Genomic DNA, 22,023 nt, shown 5'->3' with positions numbered 1-22,023 from the left:
AAAACAACATTAGAAGGTATGACGCTCACTGATAAGAATATGCAGACAAATTCAGAATGAATCTTGTAAACATGATACATAAACTGTTGTTTTTATCTTTAGAATGAAGACAAACAACTATTAAAAGTAATAATAATGATGACCCTGGCAATGTGGAAAGATATGAAGTAGGATATCAAAAATTTAACATGTAGGAATGAATGTAATGAAGCCTAGAATTTTTAACAGTATATTTTCTGTTTCTTTTTTTCTAATTTTCATAATCACGTTAAGTTGCTATAATTTCAAAATAGTCTGTTATAATCAAAAGATGCCTGGATTTAGCCATGTAGAAAAAGAATAAAATCTGTCATTGTAATAACACAAATGAAACTGGAGATCATTATGTTAAGTGGAGTTAGACAGGCACAAAAAGAAAAGTACTGGGGCTGGGGTGGTGACTCAGTGGTAGAGTGCTTGCCTAGCATGTGTGAGGCACTGCGTTCCTTCCTCAGCACCACATTAAAAATAAATAAATGAAATAAAGTGTTCTTTAGAAAATAAATAAAAGTACTTCATCATCTCCCTCATAGGTAAGAGGTTAAAAAGTTGGTCTCCTGGAAACTGGCAGTAGAAAAGCAATTACAGGATGCTAGGGAGCATAGGAAGCAGGGAGGGAGAGGGAAAATCTGAGAAATGGATACTAAATTGCAATTAGAGGAGAGTTAAAAATAAAATGAAATGAAATAAAATCTTACAAGCTATTTTAGTTGGGACTTTCTCTCCCAAAGAGTAAAGACAAGCTCTGCTCAATTCCAGAAGAGTTAACATAATATCTACAGGAAGTGGGAGAATGTACAGCTTTTCCTCGGCTTTTCCTCCCTCATTGACTTGGAGGGAGCTAGCCCAGGTGGCTACAGGGGATGAAGCTGGCAGGACTGCCAGAGAGGAGACCGTCCTTTCTCACTGAGCACATCACACCACATGCTGGCTGGATGTCAGTCTCCTCATCTCCCCATACCCTACACCTTCTTTTTCCTCCCCACATATTTCCTTTGGGGCTTCCAGTAGACTAGGTGCTAGGGAAAGATTTTATAGTTCGGTGGTATTTTGATTCCCACTTCATCCAATAAGCACAACAGGGAGCTCCAACCCCACGACTCTGAAGAAATGTGTGACAGTTCATACCTGAGGCTCGGCAAGTGTGACCTCCTGCTACTGCTATTCTTACAAGCCCGTCAGTCTCTCACTCATCATCATCCTTTCAAATAAATTGCCAACCTGAGATTTTTTCTTATTTTGGGAAGAAACTCTCTGTGCAGAAAAGACACCTTTGAGTTTCTTGATTACTGGTGAGAAATGCATTTTCTTGCAACAAGTGAAAATCTGACCTACAAAGCCTAAACCAAGAGGGTTCCTAAGAAGGAGTCTGATGATTTCCAGGCTGGCATCTGTGAGTTTTCTTGATCTTGTCACTTCAGTCCCACACATCACATTAGCTTCAAGACAAGAAGAAAGTGGAAGTCATGGCCCCAGATCCATTTATTTCTTGCATCAGAAAATCTAACACATGTAGGACTTCCTAGGTAGACTGCTATGTTGTCCCACTGGCCAGAAATTTGCCTGTTAGCCACAAGAAGCAAAGAAGACAAGATAAGGTTTTCCTTTCCAACCTCTACAAGGGAAGGCAGCAAGAGAGAAGGGTTTCTACACCATTTAATCCAGTTATCCCTCTCCTCAGTTTATACCTAAAGGACTTAAAATCAACATACTACAGTAATGCAGCCACATCAATGGCTATAGCAGTTCAATTCACAATAGCCAAACTATGGAACCAACCTATGTGCCCTTCAAGAGATGAATGAATAATAAAAATGTGGTATATATACAAAATGGAATATTAAATCATAAAGAAAAATGAAATTATAGCATTTGCTGGTAAATGGATGAAACTGGAAAATATCATGCTAAGTGAAATAAGCAAATCCCAAAAAACAAAGTCCAAATGTTCTCTTTGATGTGTGGATGCTAACATATAACAATGAAGGGTAAAAAAAGGAGAAGTATAGAAGTTCATTAGATTAGACAAAGAATAAAGGGAAGGGAGGGAAGATGGGAATAGGAAAGACAGTAGAATAAATCAGACATAATTTTCCTCTGTTTATATATGAATACATGACCAGTGTACCTCCACATCACGTACAACCATAAGGATGGGATCAACATTGGTATGGGTTGCACTTTGTGTAGGTATAATATGTCAAAATACACCCTATTAGTATGTATACCTAAAACAACAAATAAAAAAAGAAAGGATTTCCAGAATTACTATTTAATCAACAAATCAATAGCGTGTACCATACTTGGGTTTAGTATTGATATAATTCCTATTTTAGTCAGCTTCATCACTGCTGTGACCAAAAGACCTAAAAAGAACAATTTTAGAGGAGGAAAAGTTTATTTGGGGCTCATGGTTTCAGAGGTCTCAGTCCATAGACGGCCGACTCCTTTGCTCTGGGTCAGAGATGAGGCAGAACATCATGGCAGAAGGGTGTGGAGGAGGACAGCAGCTCAGTAGATGGCAACAAAAAAGCAACAATAAAGGTCCACTCATTAAACAAAGGACAAATCCTAAGGGCATGACCCAAAGACAGGCCTCCTCCAGCCACACCCTACCTGCCTACAGTTACCACCCAATTAATCTATCCAAATGGATTAACGCACTGATTAAGGCTCTCATAATCCAATCATTTTACCTCTAAATTTTCTTGCATTGACTCATATAAGAGCTTTCAGAGGACACCTCATAACAAACTAACAAATTCCTTACAGTAACAAATTCAAATACCCAGTTTACTTTAGGTATTTAATTTTGAATTACAAATCTTATCATTCTGCTTACAAATCTTATCAAATAACACCAATCACCTTTAATTTTTATTTTAAGTGTTTAACTAAAGTTGGACAAACTGAACTCCCTGTAACAATCAGTCCCATTCAACACTGTTAGTTAAATAAACGAACTACTTTGAAAAGCATCTTACATATATTGACTCATTTTATTTTAAATGCTTGCTTTGAAACTCCAGAAAATCTAACAAAACATAGTTAAATATAGTATATGTCAAGTTCTCTTAAATATTCCAGTGCTGCTTATAAATGTAGTCAAATTCTCTTATATGTCTGTCACAAGTTCAAATTCAATTACCTGTTTTTAATTGAAATTAGTAGGTTAATCTGATAAATTTCCATATTTTATTGGTGCATAATACTGGGATTCATTGTTGCATATTCACATGTGCACATGATATAACAATATAATTTGATCAATATTATTCCCCTTTCCATTCCCTCCTCTCTTCCCCTGCTCCCTCTCCTCAATTCTACTGGTCTCCCTTCACTTTTCATGAGATCCCCACCACTGCCTCTCTATTCCTTTATCCTGTCTCCACATGAAAGAAAACATGCAACCCACCACCTTCTAAGTGTGGCTGATTTCACTTGACATAATACTCTCTAGTATTTTGTTATGTCCATCCATTTTTCTGCAGATAATAAAATTTTATTCTTCATTATGTCTGAATAAAACTGCATTGTGTGTGTGTATATATATATAAATCATATTTTCTTTTTTTAATTTTTTATTTGCTTTAATTGGTTATACATGACAGTAGAATGCATTTAGGCACTTGGATATATCATACATAGATGGGATATAATTTCTCATTTTTCTGAGTGTACATGTTGCAGAATCATACTGGTCATGCAGTCACATATATACATGCAGTATACATATATTCATACAGTCTGTTTCATTCTACTATCTTTCCTATCCCCACATCTCCTCCCCTCTCCTCCCATCACTTCCCTCTACCTAATCTAAGGTAATGCTATTCTTCTCTAGTGCCCGCTGCCTTATTGTGAATTAACATCCACATATTAGAGAAAACATTTATTCATTTATTGCCAACTATCCTAGCTGGTGCCTTACAGTTGCTGAACCTGGCTTTGAATTCAAGATCCTCCTGCCTCAGCCTCTGAGCTGCTGGGATTACAGGAATGCACCACCATACCCAACTAATTCTTTAGGATAAATACCAAGGAGTGATAAATACTAGATAAATACCATACCTAGTCTTTTGAGGAACCTCCAAACCAATTTCCATGAGTTCACAAAATCTAACTATTCCAATAACTTAAGAAAACAACAAAGAAAGCACAAAAACACACAGAAGTACCTTTTCAAAATCCGTGACAGCTCTCTGACCTTAAGGGTCCTTGGAAAGAGAGAGAGCCACTGGAATTCTCTATAGAGGGGACACACAAGAGGAGTTTCCATGTAACATTCTATCCCAAAAAAGAGCAAAGGGGTAGGATTCCAAAGGAACAGGTGAGTGTAACTCAACCCCAGAGTGTGACTCCTACTCCTGGCGCCATGTGGTATTAACGTCCTCGTTACTTCGACCTGGCACTACCATGCCAGACTGAAGGCAATAATTGTTCAGAACCTAGTGCATCAGGACAGCTGCATCCTGGCAGCTGCCAACATTTATTCATCCATTGATGGAAACCTAGGCTGGTGCCATAGTTTGGCTATTGTGAATTGTGCTGCTATAAGCATGAGTATGCATGAATCTCTGTAGTATGATGACTCTAATTCTTATTTTTTGGGGGTCGGAGAGGGATCACCAGGGCTTGAACTCAGGAGCACTCACCCACTGAGCCACATCTTCAGCCATATTTTGTTGAACATTTATATATATATATATATATATATATATATATATATATATATATATACTTGTTGGTCAATTGTTTTTCTTCTCTTGGAAAGTGTCTGTTTGGTTCATTTGTCCCTTTATTAAATTGGGTTATTGGTTTTTTGGTGTTAAGTTTTTTGAGTTCTTTATGTATTTTGTGTATTTATCCTCTGTCGGTAGCTATCAAAGATTTTCTCCCATTCTGTAGGTACTATATTCACATTGTTTCCTTTGCTGTGCAAAAGCTTTTTAATTTGATGCCACCCCTGTTATTAATGCTAGGTATTATTTCCTGAGCTTTAGGATTCCTATTGAGAAAGTCATTTCCTGTGCCTGTATGTTGGAATGTTGATGTATGTTTTCTTATAGAAGATGCAAAGTTTCTGGTCTTATTCCTAGTCTTTTGTCCAGAGAGACAGGAATCTAGTCTCATTCTTCTGCATATGGGTGACCAGTTGTCCCAGCACCATTTGTTTAAAATGCTGTCTTTTCTCCAATATATATTTTTGACACCTTTATCAAGTATCAGATGACTGTATCTGAATGTATTGAATGTATTTGTCTCTGTGTCTTCTATTCTTTGGTCTACATGTCTGTTTTTATGCTGTATCGTGCAGTTTTTGTTCCAATAGCTCCGTAGTATAACTTGAAATTAGGTACTGTGGTGCCTCCAGCATTGCTTTTTTGGCTGCAAATTGACTTGCCTATTCTGGGTGTTTTGTTCTTCCAAATGAATTTTAGAACTGTTTTTTTTTTTTTCTAGTTATGTGAGAAAATGTTCTTGGATTTTAATAGGGAACTGTATTAAAGTTGTATATCAATTTAGTAACATGGTCAATATTAATTCTGTTTATAAACTTTGTAGGTCTATGCATCTTTTTCTTTTTTTGTTTTTGTTTTTGTTTTTTCTGTTTTGTTTTGTTCCTTCAGTATCCTGAAGTTTTCATTGTAGAGATCTTTCACCTTCTTGGTTAGATATTTTTTCCTGATTTTGTTTTTATTTGTTGAGGTTATTGTGAATGGTATTGCTTTGCTAATTTCTTTCTCAGTAGATTCATTATTGGCATGATTGGTGAATAGAAAGGCTATTGATTTGTTTGTATATTTATTTTCTAACCTGCTACTTTGCTGAATTTATTAGCTCTAGCTCTCTTCTGGCAAGTTTTTTGGATCTTCGAGGTATGGGATCATATCATCTGCACATAGTGATAATTTGACTTCTTCTTTTCCTGTTTTTATCCCCATATTTCCCTTCTCTTGCTTAATTGCTCTAACCAGAATTTCTAGGACTGTATTGAATGGGAGTGGTGATTTTAAAGGAAATGCTTTCAGTTTTTCCCTATTAACTATTTATTATGTTGACTTCGGTTTTATCATATATGGCCTTAATTATGTTGAGATAGGTTCCTTCTATCCCTAGTTTCTTTAGTGCTTTCATCATGAATGGGTGTTGAAACTTGCCAAAGGATTTCTCTGTATCCATTAAAATGTCTGAATACTTTTGTCCTTAATTCTACTTATGTGGTTAATTACATAATTTATTGATTATATAATCTATTATTTGCTTATTATAATAAACTATCCTTGCATCCCTAGAAATTAAACTAACTTGGTCATGTTGAACAACCTTCTTAGTATGTGATTTAATACAATTTGATGATATTTTATTAAAGATCGTTGCATCTAATTTCATCAGGGATATTGGTCTGTAGTTTTTTCTAGCTGTGGCCTTATCTGGTTTGGTATGAGAGTGACACTGGCTTCACAGAATGGATTTGGAAATGTTCCATCCCTTTCTGTTTCATAAAGTAATTTGAGGAGCGCTGACATTAGTTCTTCTTTAAAGGTCTGGTAGAATCCAGCTGAGAATTTATCTAGTCCTGGGATTTTTCGTTGTTGAGAGGGTTTTTATTGCTACTTCTATTTTATTGCTTGATATTAGGTTGTTTGAGTTTTCTAGATCTTCTTTTTTTTTTTAATTCTATTGGTTCTTCTTAGTTATACCTGAAAGTATAATTAATTTTAATAAAATTTGGCAGGTCATATGTATCTTGAAAAGTAACTATTTCTCCTAGGTTTTCCAATTTATTGGAGTACAAGTTTTCAAAATAGCCCCCTAATGATCCCCTAGATTTCTGTGGTGTCTGTGGAGATTTCTCCTTTTTCTCTTTTTGTCTTTTGATTGGTTTGGCTAAGGGTTTAATATGCCTTGTTTATCTTTTCAAAAATCCAACCTTTTTAGTTTCATTGATCCTTTGCATTGTTTTTTATTATTATTTTCTATTTTATTAATTTTGGCTCTTCTTCTACTGTTTTTTGTAATTGTTATTTTATTCTTCTTCAATGGTCTTGAATTGCATCATTAGTTTGTTTATTGGGATTGTTCTGATTTTTTTATATAAACACTCAAAGCTACAATTTTTCCTATTAGTGCCACATTCATAGTGTCCCAGAGGTTCTGGGGTGTTATATCACAATTGTTATTTGATTCTAAGAATTTTTTTTAATTTCTTCGTGGAGATCCAGCAATTGTGTTGTATATAAAAGGGTATACAAGGTCTACCCTTTATCACTTAACAACCTAACAACTTAACAACAACTTAACAACTTAACAACTTAGTATATTCTAAAGGAGTATAGGAGCAATCTAGATTGAGACCCTCTCACAGGAGTGGTATCCAAAGTTTTTGGCTAATTTTTTCTCTGGTTTTTGGTGTAGGACTGGATGTCCATGAGTGGGAACTGATGTTCCTCCCTAGCTGTTTCTACCTGAGGCCTGGTTGTTGGTTTGGGGGTTTTCTCCCCTTTTCTTTAAAGTATCATTGAAGTTTGAGCGTGGTTAATTTGTGCATGAAGCATGCTGTGCCATCTCTAAGCTGGGTTTTGGATATAGCTAAGCAGCAGAATGAACTCATAGTATCCTAGTAGATTCCCAGAGTCTCACTGAGAAGCAGTACTCCTGCTGCTTGAACCCAGAGCCACAGAGCAACTGGAAATGCAGCCTTCCTCTAATCTGCCATCTTGAATCTCTAATCTGATGTTTTAAATTGCCTAGTTCTATTAAACGTTAAAAGTACTCTAAATTCTTAATAAGCAGATTATTCCTACATTAAGATACAGTGCCAATGTTACAGATTTGATTAATTTTATCATCTCTATATTTAATTCTAAAATTTGTCATAGTTGCAAATACACATATCCATTAATGGGAGAATTTTACCATATCAGATCAGCAGGGGTTTCATCTCAAACCAACCAAGGTTATTTTTAGCCAACAACTCTATTATCAGAACATAGTATCTCAAGTTTCTTAGACCTGCAATGATTCTTCCCTAAGCTTCAACAATAAGGAAGTGCATACTCTTTGATGTCAATAGGTCTTAAAGCCCACATCACCTGTATTCAATTTAGAACTTTGGTGCTGTCAGGTTCAATGCAAAGGGGCCTGCAAATTAAATAAAAGTCTGATAAAACAGGAGGAAAAAAATATCATATTCAGAAGCTAAGAAAAAAAGTTGCTAGCTCACTAAATGATTAATGTTAGAGGCTAATACACCTAACTTAATAGGGGAAATGGAACAGGGAAAGTTTCTATGGGAAAAAAGAAAAAAGTAGATTTCTTTAGAAAAGGCAAAGAGGATTTTAGGAGAATGCATAGAAGATAATAAAGTTTGTGATGTTTGATGCATGAAGGTGTGGGTGCTCTATCCTTCCTTTGAGACTATGAATCTTAGTAAGGAAGGGATTTATGGTACGTTTACTCTTGGTCTCTCTCCTAGGAGTAAACTCCCCCAAAAGAGGGAGTATGCCAGATTTATTTCCCAAAAGTTTATGTTTTTAGTCAGATAAGGAAAGCTCTGAGAAGGTTTATTTCTGTATCTGTTGATTCTCAAATGTCTTCACCTTATAATATTAATTTTGGATTCCAAGTGAGTTCCCACATCTTTTTAAGAATAATCTTACAATAATTAGGAGAAGGCAGAGAAAGAGGAGATAAAGCCATGATTCACATGAATAATGAGGAAACCAGTAAGATGCTACAAATAATTCAAAGGAAAAATCAAAGCACACACATAAAGCATCAACATGAAGGCTGAAATAAGCTTGCTTTATACCCACCAAAATGAACCCACTATCCATGGGACAAAATTCAATGTATCCACAATCTGCATTTCAATCACAAAATCTGCATTTTCATGGACCCTCATTATCTACATTATTATAAGTTTGCTGCAACCAACAGAGTTGCAAAATATCTCAAAGAAGATGTGAGCTAGAGATAATCTAGTACAGGAATCTTCTCTTTTGTTCCACTTCAAACTTTCACATTTTTTCCTGTGGTATCATTGGCCCAGGACAAAAACAGCACCCAGAGGCAATGGGTGGCCAGGTTACACAACCACACCATGTTTACTTGTCCCTCTGTGAAAGATTACTTTTGTAACTCTAGGAACAACTTTATTACGTTTGTAACTCCAGGGACACAATATCACTTTTTCTATTTATTAGTGCTATTATAGGGTGGCTTATTGCTGTCTTAAAGATATGGTTCCATAGTAAAATGAAACATTTTTTCTACTCCTTTATATTTTCCTTTTGATTTCTCCAAAACTTCCCCACTAAGATCAGTTATTGGCCCTGTGCCTTTCTACTTCTTGTCCTGAACAATTGAGTCCTAAAGCCATTTGGTGGATCAGAGGAAGGTATTCTGTGCTGGGAGTGATAGAGGAGTTGCAGTGGCCCAGATGGGAATTTCAGAGATTCACTGGGGGAAGAGGGTGTCCATAGTGGACCCTGGTGCCTGGTATCAAACAGGGTGAGGAGCATGCTCATGAGAGAATGCTGCCCATTACAGGGAGTGAGGGGAAGAGAACATCCACACAGGAAAGGGGACTTATCAAGACAATAAATATGTTAAAGAAAACAGAAAGCAGGTGCTTCACTGTCAGAAAAGGGAGAAATAGAAATGCAAGAGGAGAAACTTAGACTGGATCTTTTTTTTTTTTTTCTTTCTGTGGTGCTGGGGATTGAACCCAGGGCCTGGTGAGTGTGAAGCAAACACTCTACCAATTGAGCTATATCCCCAGCCCCTTATAGTGTGGGATAGGAATTGGAGACTAACTCACAGTTTGCAGTATCTACAGATAACATCAAGAAGTATTTACATAAATGTGTATGGTTATTAATAACTATATATATATTCCTTAGTCTATTTGTTGAGGGTCTTATTAGTGATAATGCCCCATGTTATGGTTTAGATCTGAGGTTTCCACCAAAAACTCATGGGACAACTTTTGCTTCTTATATTTGTATCTCTAATTTTTATTTTCAACAAATAATTTTCAGCATCCCTAACCAGGACCACAAACAAATAATGACAAGGACTTCATCTACAATGCATTTTTCTTTCTGGCAGCAGGGAGATGAAATTAAAGAAATGGAAACAATTTGAAAGCCTATGTGTGATGATATTTAATGAATTTCCTTTTGGAATAGATTGGAGATCTGGTAGGGAGAGACTCTTATAGACTGCTTTTTGTAATTTCAAAGTTCTTACAGTCCTATTTATTCTACTTATTCTATTTATAACATTCTATACAACCTTCTTATTCTGACTTTGAAGGTTTAACAGTGCTGTTTTTTTAAAGCAGACTTCTTTGGGGTGGGGGGTACCAGGGATTGAACTCAGGGACACTCAACCACTGATCCATATCCCAGCTCTATTTTGTATTTTATTTAGAGACAGAGTCTCACTGAGTTGCTTAGCACCTCGCTTTTTGCTGAGGCTGGCTTTGAACTCTTGATCCTCCTGCCTCAGGCTCCTAAGCCTCTGGATTACCGGTATGTGCCACTGTGCCAGGCTAAAGCAGACTTTTTTTAGAGTCATTTTAGGTTCACAACAAAATAGAGTGCAAGGCATAGAGACTTTCCAGGTACTCTGACATGCATGGCCTCCCCACCTTCCACATCCCCCACCACAGTGACGCATTTGTTATAAACAATGACCCTACATTGACACATTATGGTCATCTATAGTCTGCATTAGTGCTCATCCTTGGCATTGCACCTTCTGTGAGCTTTAAATGAATGTGTACTTACAGGTATTCACAATTACTGTATTGTTGGGGCTCAGAAAATGATACCCCCAAGTGAAGATCTCAGAAGCAAAGCTTCTCTTTAACCTTCTCCTGCCCTCTTGGGGCATTCCTCCGCTGCTGGTTATAGAAACCAGAATCCTTTTTCCCCAAAGCCAGCCATAAAACTCTTCATAACCACTTCAACCACCTGCACTTCCCAGCCCCATAGGGGATTTCATTTTCTTCCTTCCAAACTCAGTTTAAATGGCACAGTTTCACAGAGAACCTCTGCTAAGCCCAGTACAGAGTTTCCATTCTAAAACCTTAGTTATTGTTCTTTCTGCTCCTCTCACAGTGTGTCTTCCCAATACACAGCAACCTCCACAAGGGCAGGAACCCTGTTTCATTCAGTGCTATATGCCCAAAATCCTGCATGGGGCCTCATGCTTAGGAACACCATGAGCCTGTGGCATGTGCTTTCCTGATGTCCTCTATGTCTTCTTCCTCTGATATCAGACCAGCCCTTATTCTGAGCCTTATAATAAGAATATAGTAAATTCATGCTTTTTAGAATTATTGGAGAGAGGACTTCCCAAGTGAGAAACAGCATGAACAGAGGCACAGAGGAGTAAATGCTGGAATCTTCTAGAGATATGGAAAAGAGCATCATACTGAAGTTTAGGTCCTTGGGAAAATAATGGGCACTGGAATAGAAAGGTAAAGCTGCCACGTGGAAGATTGTACAAGCCGGGATGAGAAAGCCATATGGTTAGAAAATACCAGCGGGATGCATGTTTTGCAATGCCATTGTGATAACTTCTCCAAATGTTATGTCTTCTCTTCATCACAGTCACTCATGGGAGTGGACAGGATGTCCAGTGCTCCCTTGGACATTTTCCCTGTGGGAACATCACAAAGTGCTTGCCTCAGTTTCTCCACTGCAACGGCGTGGACGACTGTGGGAATCAGGCCGACGAGGACGACTGTGGTGAGTGAAGTCCCCAGAGTCCTAGCAAGAAAGGGGGCTCAAAGGACTGACAGTGACATTGCTGAGACTGCTCTCCACAGAAAAAGAAATAGAAAAGGAAATATTCCATTGAAATACAAAACATAGGTTGCTGGAGGGATCTTACATTTATTTCCTTAGTTTTAAATATGCATTCTTTTATGCATCACAGTATAATGGTCAATATTTCAGGAAAGCAGTGTTTGTGCAGAGTGTTGTAACCATGAACATGCCTGGTTCATGTCTTAGAGTCGTCACGGTGTAGAAATTAAGACTGTTCTCTGGAACCAGGCTGCCCAGAACCTGGGTCCCAGAAGAATCAATCACATAAATACAGGAACAATTCTTAACCTCTCTGTGCATCAGTTTTCTTGTTTTATAAAATAGATTGATGATTGTACCACACTCTGATAATTTGGGGAGATTAAGTGTAAAGGATTAGAGAATGCCAGACACATGGTAGATGCTTCGTGTTAGGTACTGTTCCTCTTTCTTACCGTTAGCAGTAGTGTTAGGGAGAAAGTGACACCTCCTAATAAAGAAAAAGAAAATATGTAAATGCAAGTTGCCTATTACCAAGAATGACCTTACTTATGACTTTTTTATAAGGCCAGTAAGTAGGGCTTACAGACAATAGAATACCTAAGAAAATAGCTTTTAGTTAGGATTTCGTTCACATACCCACAATATTAGAAACACAAATTTTAAAAAGAACTTGAATTTCCTGGAGGTGGCACACTAGAGGAAAAAAAATAAGCTTTTGGTCAATAATGTAAAATAATAAGATTTCTATTCATGGAGAACTATGGTACTATCTTTGGAGGACAAAAACGTGCATAACAATGTTAATATTTGAAATGCTACACAAATAATATTCCTGAAGAATTCTTGCTATTAACACCCCCATCCCCCCAACACACACACACACACACAAGTGTAGCAGGCAAGCTTTCATAGGCATACCTCAGAGGAATTACATTTTGGTTAAAACAAATTAGGATAGAGACCAGGCTTGAAATTCCCCAACCACAGGCCACCTAAGCAAAATTTAACTCCTGTAAATAACACTTGTAACTAAAGCAAATTTAGTTATTTCTTGTAAATGCTTCTGATAAGCACAAAGGAAACATAAATTATCTCCCTAAATTGATATAAAGAATTCACTTTTAACCAATCCCCTGCCATATGGAATTCCCATTGTAGTACTCCATAATTGTAAAGGCTTAACAACTTTATCTTTGTTTGATAAGCCACTCTATATGCCTCTGAGCTTGGGTCTAAGTCCCCCCATAGTAAATTATACTTTCTCTTATCGTATGACAATAAACCTTGACTTGTTTTGCTATTGTTATTTGTAGAGCTGGGGATGCATCCAGAACCTGGAACATGATAGGCAAGTGCTCAACCATGGAGCTACATTCCTGATCCCAAACTTTTACATTTTTCTAACTCTATTGATTGTATTTTCAGCACTCTCCTTTTGGTACACTGTCTCGAGATGGTGGTGGTAACTCTATAAGTAATTACCGTCTCTAAACTGGTGAGCTAAAGTTACAATTACCTTTGATTTGGAAAGTTATAAAATTACTTTTAAAATAAAACAGCATATTGCTAAAATAACTGAAGAGTACATCTTAAAAAGAAATTAGTTTCAAACAGTATTTTGCACGCTGCCATCCACTTCCCTCTCAACCTGCTGGTGATTGAGACAATTCCTAGACAGAACCACAGTGAGTTTTGCATCAGTTGAAATGGCCACAGGTAGCTGGAAAAGGAGTTTGGTAGCTGCTCTAAATTCACCACCCAAAGTAGGTTCTCTATGGGGGAAAGAAAAAGTTGGGGAACTCTGGCTTCAATGTGAAGTTTAAAGGAACCAAGTAACAAGAGTAGGAATCCCTACCTTAATAATCATTCAAGTCATACAAGTTTATCCAGAGTCCCCAATCAGGGATTCAGAGGGAGGGGATAGGGCATTTGGGTTCAAAGAATGGACTCAGGGGTTGGAGATTTGGACTTAACATTCTGGCTATGAAGGAAAATAAAAATGCCTCTTTTCTGTAAGAAGAGAATATTAAGACTATCTGGGTTGCTAAGAGGACTCAATGAGATATTCTATTTAAGATGTTTACCAGGATACAGGTGTTATGGACTGAATGCTTATATCCCCCCAAAATTAGTATGTTGAAATCCTATACCCTAATGTGTAGTGGCAGCCATCTGGAAATAGAAAGCAATTTTACTCTGCTCAAAACCTCAAAGGTGGCCAGTTGGCATGTTGCTTCTGTCTGTGCCTGAGAAAGCTGGAACTTTTTAGGGAGGGTGGCAGACTTCATCACCATCTTTAGAGTCCAGGTGATAAAAATTATGAGGTGGAGTTATTTTTGTTTGCCTCTCATTGATTCAATTTCCTGTGCCAGCTGTGTAGTTTGTGGTTGTTTTTTTTTTTAATTTTTTTATTTTATAGTATCTGGATGAATTGTGTTCCCAAGGCTGTTCATTTTAAGTCAGGCTTATTTAAATTCTTTTTAATGCTATTTATTTTTTATTAACGAGTATTTTTTATTTGTTCTAATTAGTAATGCATGACAGCAGAATGCATTTTGATTCATTGTACACAAATGGAGCACAACTTTTCATTTTTCTGGTTGTACACAATGTAGAGTCACATCATTTGTGCAATCATACATATACCTAGAGCAATAATATCCTTCTCTTTCCACCATCTTTCCTACCCGAAGACCCCCCTCCCATTTGCCCAATCCAAAGTTCCTCCATTCTTCCCATGTGCCCTCCCCCCATTATGGATCAGCTATTTAATGTTATTTAAATTAAGTCAGAAAACTGGTTCTTGCAGAATAGTAAACTTCATGCATATTTGAATAAGTAATATTAGATACACTTACAAACATGTAAAATACAATATTTTAACACTTATAAAAAAAACACAGTTAAAATCACTTTCAGAATGATTTAGAACTAAACAGTATATTGTCAAATAAAATGTCTTTTTTTAATGGAAAGAAACTTTTCTTAATCAGACCTCTTAAGGTAAAACAACTCCAAAAACTTCTCCCTTACTCTTTTAAACTATGTAAACCTTGTCACCAACAATGATCATTAAAATGGAAAAATAGGTCAAATAGGAATAGTGGAAACAAAATTTGAGGGACACACACACACACATACAAAAAAAAAAAACCTACCATCTGATTCCCCATATACTGAACTATGGATGAACTATTTAGTTTGGAAAGAGCTGTTGCTTTTGAACTATCATAGACATTTTAAACAAGTACAATTATTTAAGTTTAAAGTCATGGTTTCCTCAGAAAACCCATAAGTAATTTCTCCATAACTGTAACTTTAATAAAAGTTTTAAAAATAAAATCTCAGTGTAAAAACCATTAAGACATTGAAACACTGAACACTTTTCCTGGACACAATGCAAGCAAAAGCAATAGATTTTAATTTTTTCAGTTGATTTCATAGAAATCCTTTCTTTCTAAAATGTTTGGCAATATAGAACTTATATACATGTATAGACATACTTGTGTCAAAATTGACTGTACTCTTTTTATAACTTTGATTCTTACAGATAAATTTCAACATACAAAAGTATAATGAGTTTTACTATTTAATACAAGTCCCATTAATTTCTGCATGTTTTTTGCTACATGTCACTGACCCATCTTAATAATCCCTACCTTTCACAGATGCAATCATAGTAGAGGACAAAACAAATTTTTAAGTCATCAGAACTATGTTCAGTATGACTATAACAAACTGAAAAAATTGAGATCTTTCATTTTTCAGCTAGAACTCTCAGATACTTGGGATAATATGTCTGGGCAAATACCAAGGGAAACTGATTACAAATATATGAGGGTTTTCATTTAGGAATTATCCATGTTCATTTCAAACTGAATGATAACTCAGTAGGAAAAATGCAATATTAAATAGCATCAAATTCTGAGATGCAGGCTGGAGATATAGTTCCGTGGTAGAGTGCTGGCTGATGATTGGCTCACAGCGGCCCCAGCAACATCTAGCTGATTGGCTCCTCGGCCCCAGCAACATCTAGCTGATTGGCTCCTCTGCGGTGATGCTCATTGGGCTGTTTCCCTGCCCTTTCAGACCACAGAGCTGCTCATTGGGGGACTTTTATGGCTCCGCCCACGTGACCCAGCCAATCGGCCTCAAGAGCAGGAGGATTGTGGGAGGTGGGGAGAAGCTTGTGTGGGAGAGAGAGGCTTGTGGAAAGCCGGTGGTGGCAGTTGAGGCTCTGAGGGTTTTTCCTGAGAGGCTGTTTTGTTTGGCGTGTGTGGTTCTAAAAATAAAGTTAGTTTCTTTTGACAAGTGGCTCCTGATTGTGCCCAGCCAGACTGCGGCATTTGGTGGCCCGTACGGGGAACGAACCCGCGACCTTGGCGTTATCAGCACCAAATGATTTAGCAGATAAAACTACACATGACATACATATTTTCTCTACACTAGAAGAAGCTATAAATTTTCATAAAAAGTTCCATGTCAATGCTAATACTTTACAAAAGCGTTTTAAAATAACTAAGGAACAAGCTAGACAAATAATAAAACAATGTCAAAATTGTGTGACCTTTTTACCACAAGTTAATCTTGGAGTCAATCCTAGAGGATTGATACCTAACCATATTTGGCAGATGGACGTCACACACTTGCCAGAATTTGGAAAATTAAAATATTTGCATGTTACAGTTGATACTTCTTCTGGATTTTTGATGGGCTCCCTTCATGCAGGAGAAAAAACTAACGATGTTATAGCTCATTGCTTACAAAATTTTGCCACTGTGGGTGTTCCAAAACAGTTAAAAACAGATAATGCCCCTGGTTATACTTCTACCTCTTTTAAACAATTTTGCTGAACATTTGGCATTACTCATATAACAGGAATCCCATACAATCCACAGGGACAAGGCATAGTTGAAAGAGCTCATCAAACTATTAAAATGTACTTATTAAAGCAAAAAGAAGGAATTGGGAAGGGGTATATATTCCCCAAAGATAAACTTAAAATAACCCTTTTTACTCTAAACTTTTTAAATTTGGATTCATCAGGACTTAGTGCTGCGGAAAGGCATATGTGTCCAAAAAATGTACATAAGCCCAAGGTACTTTGGAAGGATATTCTAACAGGACAATGGAAAGGTCCAATGCCGCAGTCTGGCTGGGCACAATCAGGAGCCACTTGTCAAAAGAAACTAACTTTATTTTTAGAACCACACACGCCAAACAAAATAGCCTCTCAGGAAAAACCCTCAGAGCCTCAACTGCCACCACCGGCTTTCCACAAGCCTCTCTCTCCCACACAAGCTTCTCCCCACCTCCCACAATCCTCCTGCTCTTGAGGCCGATTGGCTGGGTCACGTGGGCGGAGCCAAAAAAGTCCCCCAATGAGCAGCTCCGTGGTCTGAAAGGGCAGGGAAACAGCCCAATGAGCATCACCGCAGAGGAGCCAATCAGCTAGATGCTGCTGGGGCCGCTGTGAGCCAATCATCAGCCAGCAGCTGGAAGTTTGCTGGCAGCTGGAAGTTTGCTGGGGCCCCTTTGGCTGTGGCTCTCAACATCTCCCCCTCTCTGTTTAAACAACAAGCATGTGGCTTAGGGACCGTGCCTGTTAGGCAGTCCAATTCAACATATGGTCCTTACCCATCATCGGATGAACTGACCTCTAGGCGTCAGCCTCCTGTCTTAGGTTGGTACCACTGCAATTGGATCATACCCGTCACTGACTACCGGTCCAGCATACAGCCATACTTGTGGATAGGCCTTTGCACCTGTGGGGGGGTGAGGTTCTTTGCCTCACCTCTGTTGGCCCCCAAATTTTAGACCATCACTAGTAGAGGAGGATGCAAAATGCCATGACATTAAGCCAATTGAGGGCTCCTTTGAAAAATTGTACCACCGGTGACACCATCAGCAAAAATACTCCAGCACTACCACAATTCGCTGTACCAACAGATAGTTCACAATGCATACAGGTGAGCTCACAATGTGTCCAGGCAAGTTCTGCAAGCAGTTCAGTGATGGCTATTGTAGAAGCTGTAGATTGGTTTTATCTTTGACTTCACCAGCACTGGGATGAAGATAGGAATTCTGGCAATAATGGCTAAAGAAAAAATTATGTAACATTACAGAAGGCACTAAAAGAAAACAATTTTCTTAACAATTTACATTGTCTTCACCAGCACTGGGATGAAGATAGGAATTCTGGTAATAATGGCTAAAGAAAAAATTATGTAACATTCCAGAAGGCACTAAAAGTAAACAATTTTCTTAACAATTTACATTATCTTTAAGAGAATTATTAAATATAATGAAAAGGAAAGGTGAAAGTAAACAAACAGATCTGTTAACCTTCTTTTTTGTTTACATATTAAAACAATCCTCAACAGTTGTTTACCCAATTTAAATTAAACCATATAAATCACGTGAAAAAAAATATTTGGATCCATTTTATCATGAGCGCTCATCATATATGATATATGGACATACGTACATTCAAACATATAACACAAAACACAAGTGTGCACACATAATATAATACATACAACACATAACATTATAGTAAAGGCCTTATAACTTTTTACAGGTGAAATCTCCATTGCAATGTTTAAAAACTCTATAGTCAAAAAATATAACTGATCAGCAAAACATTAACCTAGGTCTGTATGAGCTCAAAAAACAAAATAGAACTTCATGATATGGCAAAGGGCAATAATAAAATAGATATTGAAAAAAGCATCCTGGTTCTGTTGCAGATGTAAGAATAGCCAAACTGGAGTTTTGGATATCAGTTGTTATGGATTTGAGCCAAATCATCTTCTTTTTGGTCTGTAGAAATCGCTTTAGTTAATCTTTCTGGAATCCAAATCGGCTGCTGTTCTCCCTGTGGAAACACATAAACAGACCCCCGACTCCAGACAATCACTGGGTCAGGACCTTGGTTAATCTCTCTGGAATCCAAATCGGCTGCTGTTCTCCCTGTGGAAACACACAAACAGACCCCCGACTCCAGACAATTACTGGGTCAGGACCTTTACATTGTCCTGTTAGAATATCCTTCCAAAGTACCTTGGGCTTATGTACATTTTTTGGACACATATGCCTTTCCGCAGCACTAAGTCCTGATGAATCCAAATTTAAAAAGTTTAGAGTAAAAAGGGTTATTTTAAGTTTATCTTTGGGGAATATATACCCAGTTGCCCATTCTCAGATGATATTGAGTTAATTCATTATATCTAGATTTTTATTTAAAAGGAGCCCTTTACATTTCCAGATTAGAAACTGCCAGACTTCCGTCCTCTGTGTTATAAACAGACGACTGAGCCAAGCTCCCCCTCGCAGTTTCAATAACCCAACTTCATCCCGGAGACAGCTTGACTTACTCCATGTGGAGACCCAAGATCTGATTCCTCTTCTCTGTAGACTTGTTCTCTAAACATCCCGCACCTCCTCTGCACTCTAGCAGCCTCATCTGTAGGAAAAGGATGAAGATATTTTTGGTCTTCATTAGCATTTCTATAAGCCATAGGGAAAATGGAAACCATATTCAAATACATTTTGGGGCAGTATCTACCAAAAATCCATGCCCCACCTGGAGTCTCAGAATGTGACCCTATTTGGAAGCAACATCTTTGCAGATTTATTGAAGGCAAGGATTGAGATCATTCCCAGCTTAGTGTGGGCCCTAAAGCCAATGAGAGTATCCTTGCAGGAGACAGAAGGGAAGGCAGCCATGTGAAAGCAGAGGCAAAGTTAGAGTTATGCTGTTACACCTGAGCAATGCCAGGAGCCACCAGAAGCTAAAAGAGGCAAGCAAAGATCCTCCTCTAGAGCTGAGAGAGAGTGTGACCCTGCCCATGCCTCAGTTTCAGACTTCAACCTCCAGAACTGTGAGGGAATAAATTTCTGTTATCTTAAACCACCAAGTTTGGGGTGATTTCCTATAGTAGCCTAAGAAAACTGATATAGGTAGAACAGGAAATAGAGAAAGGTCAACACAAATCCTGGGCCAGATTAGAACAGTCTGGTTTTAGTCAGATACCACTTCTGATGAGCCATTCTTATGCATAACTGCATGTGGCATAAACTCCCTGAAGATGAGTTCTCTCTGCTGTTCATATATAGCTGTCCTAAGCTTTTCAGCAGGTATTCTGTATTCTTCTATATAATAGCCAAACAAATATAGCCAAAAAGAAGATGTAGGAGGGGTTCAGAGGAACAAGTTTATCATATTCATAGAACCCAGAGATAGGAGGCAGGGTGTACCACACAGGATACATGGGAAAGATACCAGGATGGTCGGAAGACAGGAAGAGTCTCTATTGCGGTTTCCAGGGGAAAGGCAAGGCAGGGTGAACAGGTTACAACTGAATAAATTTGGATGGCTCTAAACTATAGTCCTTTATTGCCAGGTACCTGGCCCTGGGATGATAAAGGCAGAAGAATATGGCCTCCTGGGTGTGCAGGCCAGATAAGAAGGTCTGGCTCTGCACTAGTTAGTTTGCCTATGAAAGGCATAATCCTAGCCAGGTTCTTTGTTCTCAGTGAGAATTGGCTGGCCCCTGGAGGGGGCCATCTCTCTCTAGCCAAAAGATGAAGATGTCAAAACATGATAATGCACAGAAAAGAATTTTAAATATATAATACACAAAGGCTTTCTCAAGTTCAACTTAATTAGCACTTACCTTATAAATATGCCTCACTCCTCACAAATACATACAAAGTTGAAAGAACAAACATCACTAAGTATAAAGTCAATTTGGCTATCATAGCAAAGACAACCCTTGGCTTACAAAACTTCTTTGGGAGGGATGAACATGATTATGCACAAAGTTTTCTCTCCCAGCTCTGTGTTAGCTTTCTGTCACGCTAACAAATGCCTGAGAAAATCAACTTATAAAGAGAAGAGGGTTATTTGGGTCCACAGCTTGGGAGGTTCCAGTCCTTGATCAGTGGGCCTGTGATCAAGGACTGTGGGAATGCATGGTGGAGCAAAACAAGTCACTGAATGACCAGAAAGCAAAAAAGAAGAAGAAAGAGAGAAAAGGGAACCAGTTTTCACATCCCCTTCAAACCTCCAAAGGCATGTTCCCAAAAACTTAAAACCTTCCACTAGGCCCTATCTCAGAAAAGTTCCTCTCCCTCCCAATAGTACCACCCCGGGGACCCAAGCCTTCAACACATGGACATTTAAAAGACACTGGAGAGCCAAACTATATCCTCATGTTTCTCCTTTGCTAGCAAAAAATAAAGATTCTTTTTCCTTTTTCATACACACACAAAAAAAAGGTCCAAACTATAGCAAGCTCCTTCCAAATTTTATCTTAAATGTTTTGCCTTTCCCCACTCCATTAGATGTCTATTATTAATACTGTATTTATTTGGCGATGCTGCTAAGCACAGATGTTAGAAAAACCATCTTATGCTCTACCTTAGTCCAAACATGACGACTGTGACACCTCCTTTTGTGTGTGTCTGTGTGTGTGTGTTGCTAGAGATTGAACCCAGGGCCTTTTACATGCAAGGCAAGCACTCTACCAACTGAGCTATATCCCCAGCCCTGTGATATCTCCTTTAACCTCTTAGGAATATTCGGTTTCGTTTAATAAGAGTTCTAATAATAAAATTAATGGCATTTTTTTATTGTTTGTTGTGTTCCAGACACAGTATTAATCCTTTAAATACATTCTTACATTTTATCCTCAATGTAAATTGGATGTTAAATTATATCCACTCTACAAATAGAGAAAATGGAAGTACAGAGAGCTTACATAAATGTTCTGAAATCATGGCTTGGTCAGAATATATACCTAATTGTTCAGCTTATGTGTTAGTGTTCCATCACTATAAGAAATTCCTGGGATAATCAAGTATAAAAAGAAAAAACTTTTTTTTTTTTGGCTTACAGTTAAGTTTCCAGTCTATGATCAGTTGACGCTGTTGCTTTTAGGCCTGGCGTGAGGAGCATGGCAGGAGCATGAGGAGAAGCAAAACTGTGCACATCATGGTTGGAGAGCAATGAAAAAGAGAAAAGGATGGGGTCCCACAATCTCCTTCAAGGGCATGCCCCCACTGACCTAAAGACTTCCCAGTAGTGCCATGGGCTGGGAATGAAACCTTTAAAACATGGACCTTTGGGGACACTTACCCAAACCACAACAGC

General features: G+C 37.9%; 1 protein-coding gene across 1 annotated transcript in view; it reads left to right on the top strand.

The window, feature by feature from the left end:
* Rxfp1 (relaxin family peptide receptor 1) overlaps nt 1–22,023 on the top strand; it is a 134,032-nt gene that overhangs the window by 34,538 nt on the left and 77,471 nt on the right. Inside the window, exon 2 of the mRNA XM_046458843.2 lies at nt 11,667–11,804. Coding sequence (XP_046314799.2) covers nt 11,667–11,804 — 138 coding nt within the window. The remainder of the gene's footprint in view (nt 1–11,666; nt 11,805–22,023) is intronic.

Source organism: Marmota monax, unplaced genomic scaffold, assembly GCF_021218885.2.
Source record: "Marmota monax isolate L192 unplaced genomic scaffold, Marmota_monax_Labrador192_F-V1.1 WCK01_AAM20220418_F8-fsc00002, whole genome shotgun sequence".
NCBI classification, from domain to species: Eukaryota; Metazoa; Chordata; class Mammalia; order Rodentia; family Sciuridae; genus Marmota; species Marmota monax.
Note: the sequence above shows the minus strand (reverse complement) of the source record. Positions and strands in the feature narration are given on the sequence as shown.